Below are 7,243 nucleotides of genomic sequence, written 5' to 3'. Positions count from 1 at the left end.
TCTCTCTCTCTCTCTCTCTCTCTCTCTCTCTCTCTCTCTCTCTCTCTCTCTCTCTCTCTCTGCGATTTTTTCCAAAATTCAACCAAAATTGCTGAAATTGACGACAAAACAAGATACATTTCGGTTATTTTCGTCTGATTCCAGGTAATTTCGAGTAGAAAACCTCTTATTTTGTATATTTTTCTGATTGCATGTGTTTTTGTAGAATGGATGTTGCTTTTCTTTAGGCTTTTGCGACTGATTTTGTAAGTTTTGGTTGAGTTTTTGTATTAATTTCTTCACAAATTTCTGTAACCTTTTGTTCGTATATTTTTTTTTTTAAATTTTGTCATTGAACCTAGTTTCAATTTTGAAACAGAGCAATATGAGAAGACAAACTCGTTCGATGAGTTCATCACCTTATTCAAAGTCGGTTTCAATTGAGAAATCGAGCAACATGAGAAGAGAAACTAGGTCGATGAGTTTATCTCCTCATTCAACCCCGGTTTTAGTTGACAAATCGATTGATGAACAAAATATGCGAAGACAAAATCGTTCCGACAGTGTTAATGTGTTAGAATCTCGAAAGGATATTGTTGGAAAATCTGAGAAAAAGAAGAGCAAGAGGGTTATAATGGATGCTGATCAAGGTAAGAGAAAACGTGTCGTGGACGACGAAGTGAATTTGGGTGTCAAACCTAAAAAAAAACAAGGTTCAGAAGAAGTTAAATATCCTGTCAAAGTTTGTAAGGTATATACAATTTCAGTTATACTTTTTTCTATTGTTGACTCTTCTTTTAAAATTTGGATTTAGTTTGTATTTGTTTGTTTTTAATTCGTGTCATGTATTTGTAGCCTTGGAAGCTCTATATTCCAGTTGGTGAGCCGTTTCCTGTTACTCATTGGTCATCATACACTAATGTGGATATTGTATCGATTTTACAGTCAAAGTTGACTAATGTCCAGCTTCGGATGTTTAGGGAAAGTTGTTTTAGCTATTTCCTTGATTTACCTCGAGTTGCTATCCAGGCACAACTTATTCGTTCTTTAATGTTTAGGGAGTTGGTTTAAGATAAGTGTGATCAATTTTATGTGAAATTGAATGACAGATGTGTTTTACATTTTGGTCTTCGAGAATTTGGTATTGTAAGTGGTTTAACCTGTTGTGGTAATGAACATGTTGAGGGTAAATTCAGTGGACCCAATAGGTTGGTGGATACTTATTTTTCTGGTTTTGAAGTGGTGTCAAAGAAGTCACTTATTGATTGTTTTGAGAAGAAGAAATGGCAGTCTGATGAAGACGCAGTTAAGATTGCAATCATTTATTTCATAAACGCATTTCTAATATCCACTCAGGCTCAGAAGACATTTATAAGTAAACGTGATTTCCATCTTGTCGAGAGTGGTGAGTATGTGTCGCTTCCATGGGGTAAGATCGCATTTCGAGCTTTAATGAAGTCGGTGAGGGACAGGTTGAAGGGAAAGTCTGAGTTTTATAGGATTGGTGGATTTCCTCTTGCACTACAGGTGTGGTTCTATGAATGTTGCACTGTAGTTGATCAAAAGTTTGCTATTCGTGTTGGAGATAATACACCACGCATATTGAATTGGGAAATGACAGACAGGCCAACGCGTGAGGACTTCTCTACTGGTTTCTTCAACAGCACTGGGAATAAGGTACCATCTTTTATGTCTTGATGGGATATACATTTATAACACATTGTAATTCATTATGATACATCAAACATACATTTTTTATATATCTTTGATACATCTAGGTCTGAATCACTTTTGGTTACCTTTGTAGTTTAAAAATATCTCTCCGACAATTGAAGAGCTAAGGAGATTTACTTTGCCTGTTGAAGTTACCGATGAGTATCAGAAATATTTGACATCACGTAACAGGGGAAAACTTTCTATCGATGATAGCGATGATTTTGCCACGCCACCCCCGAAACACATTAAGGAGCCTGTCCCACCAAAAAAGGCGCCAAAAAGCGCGCCAGGTGTCCAACCTGTTGATTATGACCGTGAGTTGCAGAAGTTGAAAGCTGATGTGAAGAAAGTATGTATTGGTCTTTTTTATATATTTTTTTGAAAGTATTGTTCAAATTGTATATTCAAAGTCTATTATCTTTCTTATTTGTTTCATCTTGTAGCTCCATAAGCAGTTAAATTCGTTCATGGATTATGTTTCTGATAAATTCAAGGAGCTCTTTGAGTTGATAAATTCCAAGGTATGTGTTTCTTTTCCATTGCGCATTTCTTTTTATTTTTTAGTTAACTTACTATATCCTGTTTTTTAAAAATAGCTTGGTGCAAGCGAAGTCATATATGGTGCACATCCAGAGGAAGACACCAGTGGTCGTAAAGACAATAATGATTTTGTGAGCAATATGGAGTTTGATGGCAATGAAGATGTTGAAATAGATGGTTGTCAGGTGTGTTTCGTTGTGCATTCTGCACTTTCCCCTTTTCTTTTCATTGTTGTTTTTGATAATTCGATTCTTTTTAAAAAAAATAGGTCGGTGGAAGTGAAGGCAAAGATGTTCCACATTCTCAAAGAGATACTAGTGTAGCAGATCAGTTAGGTGTCAATGCTATGGAAGGACCTTCTGGTGTGAAAGTTGACATGTTTGTTGCTAAAGTAACTTTCACACCAGATGTAGCACATGCTGGCGTTATTGGTGAGATTGCAGATGCGGCGGCAGGGGAGACGGAGGAAGAATCTGAGAAACAAAAGGTTCCTGAATCCCGGACTGGTGCTGTTTGTGCGACTGCAAGTGTTGATGCGGCGGCAGGGGAGACGGAGGAAGAATCTGAGAAACAAAAGGTTCCTGAATCTCGGACTGGTGCTGTTTGTGCGACTGCAAGTGTTGATGAGGCGGCAGGGGAGATGGTTCTGTACAATCCTGAATTACTTCCTGAAGTATCGCCGCAAATGGAAAAAAGAAAGAGATGTCCTGCAAAGGCCGTGCAGTCTCCGTTCATTACTGTGTTTGATTCAGGTTCCAGTACTGGTGTTGTTGCAGCGAAAGGAGAAAGGCAAATTTATGCTATTAAGCATCCTTTTCAAAGCAAAATCGGAACTAGCGTTAACAGCTCTTTGTTGAATGTATTTGCTGCGTGGGTCAGAGAAGGGAAGTCCAAAAAGAAGTATGTTTCCAACTTCTGAGTTTTTTTCAGTTTTATATTTTAATATATTATCACGTATAGCATTATTTTATATCAAATCACTGTACTCTTTTGTGTATATATGTTACCAGGAATAAAATTTACCCGAAGCATGTTAGTGAACTCAATCTTGCTTATGATCTTGGTGTATTTCATGTTGACAACAAAAAATGGTTTTACACTTTGGCATATAATGGTCAGCCCTTGGATGACTCGGTATGTAAGAATTAACTTTTGCAGTTTTTTTTTTTAAATTTTAGTCAGTGTACACATGAACACTTAGTCCTCTTAAGTTAGTACAAATTATTAATTGCTATTTCCTGGCACAAGAGATAGCAGTGAGCATTCATTTTCCTTTGTTTTATGTGATTTTGGTTTGAAAAACCGTAGCTGCTTAAAGCTTACGAGCCTTTAGTGATTAGTTATTTGTTATGTTTTGTTTCAGCACATTGATGTTTTGTTCTATTATCTGAGGAAGAAGGGGAAGTATGACAAAGACCTACCTGTAACATTCACCACCACAGATTGGTACTTCGACGAGAAAATTAATGAGTTGTGGCAGGCGTTTATTGATACAGATGGAGACAGTGATGTGTGCACTCTGGAACATGTCATTGCAGAGTATATTCAGGGGTTTGTCTTGGATGCCAATGTTCCATGGCACACTGTCGAGCATGTCTTAATGCCAATTAATGTTGCAGAACAATGGCATTGGATAATGGCTGTGATGTCCTTCAAGGATATGTGCATTTATGTGTATGACTCTATGCGCGGTGGAGCTGCTCATCAAGCCAAAGTTCATAAGACCATGGCCAAGTATTCTGTGTTGCTGCCTCATTTTTTCGTGCACACGCATTTCTATTTAAAACAAAAAAGATATCAATTGGCGCGCCGGTGTCTACAAATCAAAAGACTTGATTACCTCCTTTGATGTAAAACTGGTCGAAGGATTGCCTCAACAAGTCGAAGCGTATGAATTTCTTTCAACAAAATCTGTCTTGTTTTTAGATTCTGCAGTTTGATAGTTGTTGTTCTTTTTATTTTTGCAGTGATTGCGGTGTATTTGCGGCATCATTTGCCGAGTATTTCATTGAGGGCAAGACGCCTCCTAAAAAATTCAATGCCTATGCACACCGGCGCAGATTTGGTGCTCTCTTGTGGGATTATGCTAGAAACAAGATGGAACTGAACGCGCAAAGTGATGATGAGATTATTGGTCGACAGAATAAGTCGCGGAAGCAGAAGAAGTAGTTACTTTTGTCATTGTTGTAGGATGAACTCTATAATTTTGTTTTCGTATTGTGTTCTGTTATGTTGTCATTGTTGTAAGACGGATCAGATTTGTTTTGTGTTTGAATTTTACAAATACTTTTAAGAATTTTATGGCAAATGAGATGTTTGCTCTGTTATAATGGTTTAATGAGTTTCAGTGCGATATTGGATTGTTGCAGTTTAGTTTATTTTGGTCTTTTCTCCCTTGATTTTGTGTTGTGAATTATAGATATGAAAAATATACGGTAGTTTGTGATACATTGTCTCTTGCAGATACACGCATGATACATACATGATACAGATATGATACACATATGATACAGATTTGATACATATATGATACACAGTTTTCAAATATGCATTGATGAAGCCACTCTTATTTGCAAATTTCTAAAACTATTTGCATAGTTTTCTAGCTGTTACGACTGTTTTCCATTAGTTAGCTTTGTTACTACACAAACACAGGCATGAGTAAAAGCCTATACACAGAGATACATAGGTGATACACAAGCGATACATAGATGATACAAATATGATGCACAAGCGATACATATATGATACAAATATGATACATAGCTGATACAACTTCTTTTTAATCAAACAGATGTATAATATAAACTTGCAACACGATTTTAAATGATAGGTCAAATATTTATTTATATCTAAAATTCAAATGACATTCTACAATGATATAGTTCTTGATATATTGCATTCTTCTAAATTTCTATGATATTCAGTAAAGTAAAATAACAAGTAATTCTAAATTTGACATATTTCATCCTCTCTTTGGATTATTTCTACAAGTTTTTCTGTTGTGACCTTCTTCTCCACACTGTCCACATGAAATCGACCTTTTTCGTTCCCTTTCAGATATTGGCTTGCACCTCCCTTCCTATTGTTTTAGTCACGTCTGGTGGCAAGACTTTTTCATTTAGAACTTCTGTAGGAATTTCCCATGTGCTTTCATCAGGAACCGGATAAATTGGAATTTCATAGGTCTCAATAGGTACTTCGTGGTGTAGTACACCGAGCAATATTCAATGTGATCAATGTATTTGTATTTTAATACTGCCCAAGCATGTGCACATGGCAGCTCATCCAACTGAAACCTTCTACAGCTGCAAGTTCGATCTTTTAGGAACACCATTCTCTGCTTACCCTTGTCAAGTACTGAATATAAGTAACTCGTTGAGGGGGCCACCTACAAAATTTATCAACTATCATTAGTGGTGACAAAGCAGATGCCCTCAAAATACATATACTAGAGAGCCTACAAGATTCAAAATAGCTTAATATCATGTCAAACCAACCAATATTTCAGGAGTGGGGTAGGCATAAATGCTACATTAAATTGAAAGCCTTTGCTTTTGTGCAGGTGGATACTAGTTTAACAGAATCACACAAAGGGTTCAAGATATAACAGATCCGTGAAATTTGGCATGATTATATATTCTATGCGCAAGTATCTACAGATTCCAGTCATACCTTCATCTGATGTGACAATTCAAGATTGTTCATCAGCATTGTATCATATTTTTTTCCAAGATCAGTAAATGACTCTACTGCATTCTTTAGGTTTGTAACATTCCATCATCCGATCAATTTCCTTATGTAGTCTAGCAAAGGCAGTACTGGGAGTTCCCTAGCAGCATTGAGTGCTGCATTGATCGACTCCGCAATGTTTGAAGTTATCGTCAATGTTCTATTGACAGTGGAATGTGCTCTGGACCATCTTTCATACCCAACATTCATTAAGTAATCTTTGACCCTCTTATCAATTTTCTCTACCTCTGCCATGTGGTAATCAAACTTCTCAACTGTGTATGCTTTGGCCATAGCAAAGAATATGTCTTTGAGCAGCAAATGGTTTTTTTTGTAATTTTTTTTTACATTATTCCATAGATGGCATATGCAGACACAATGAGGTACTTGTGGATACAATGTTGCCGCTGCATTTTCAATGCCTTCATGCCTGTCCGAGACTATGCACATTCCCTCCTTTTCCCCAAATGCATCCTTGAATCTCGCAAAAAACCACTCCCAGGAAGCATTATTCTCTGAATCTACTATGGCATATGCGAGTGGTAGGATATTACCTGCTGGATCTTGTGTCGATGCTATCAATAATGTTCCTCTATATGCCGATTTAAGAAAGGTTCCATCTACAACAACAACCGGTTTGCAATACTGCCATCCTTTTATAGACGGATATAGTGCAACGAAAGCTTACATGAACAAGTCTTCCTCTGTTTTTTTTCAAACTTACCACCGACATAGGATTTGTAAGAACCAGCATATAAAAGTAGCTTGGCAGCTTTTCATATGATTCGCTCGGGTTCCCTCTCAGTACTTGAACTGCATATTCTTTCGATCTCCATGCTTGCATATATGTCATCTGAAGACCATACTGCTTGTTCATGTCTCCAATTATGTCATTAGGAGTGTATATTGTTTTTGGGTCTTTATACTTGTCTGTCAGAAGACTACCGATTAGTTTTGCAGTAGCTTGACGTTGTGCGTAAGATCTGTCTTTCAGGGGGCATGAGTGCATTTTGCTGAAATTTCTGACCTTGAAAACGTTTGCTTTTTTCAGGCTCCAAGACTTAAAATACCAATCACAGTTGTTGTTGATGCATACTAGGCAGTACCTACGACAAGGATATAAACTTTTCCATCAATAAACAGAGCGACATGAAATACAATGATATATAGTGATACACACCGCCATCAACAATACTAGATGAAAAAATACAATGACTATACAGTACTAGACGGTGACAACCACAACTTAAAAGTGTACTACAGCCACATACTTACA

At 37.0% G+C, this 7,243-nt stretch overlaps 1 protein-coding gene across 1 annotated transcript; it reads right to left on the bottom strand.

The window, feature by feature from the left end:
* LOC109215978 lies at window positions 6,016-6,976 on the bottom strand. Its single transcript, XM_019380105.1, has 2 exons — window positions 6,692-6,976; window positions 6,016-6,612 (listed from the first exon to the last, which is right to left on the bottom strand). The coding sequence occupies exons 1-2, from the start codon at window positions 6,974-6,976 to the stop codon at window positions 6,016-6,018; spliced, it is 882 nt and encodes a 293-aa protein (XP_019235650.1).

This window comes from Nicotiana attenuata, chromosome 2, assembly GCF_001879085.1.
Source record: "Nicotiana attenuata strain UT chromosome 2, NIATTr2, whole genome shotgun sequence".
In the NCBI taxonomy this organism is placed as follows: domain Eukaryota; kingdom Viridiplantae; phylum Streptophyta; class Magnoliopsida; order Solanales; family Solanaceae; genus Nicotiana; species Nicotiana attenuata.
The sequence above is the reverse complement of the archived record's forward strand: the minus strand, read 5'-3'. Positions and strand labels throughout refer to the sequence as shown.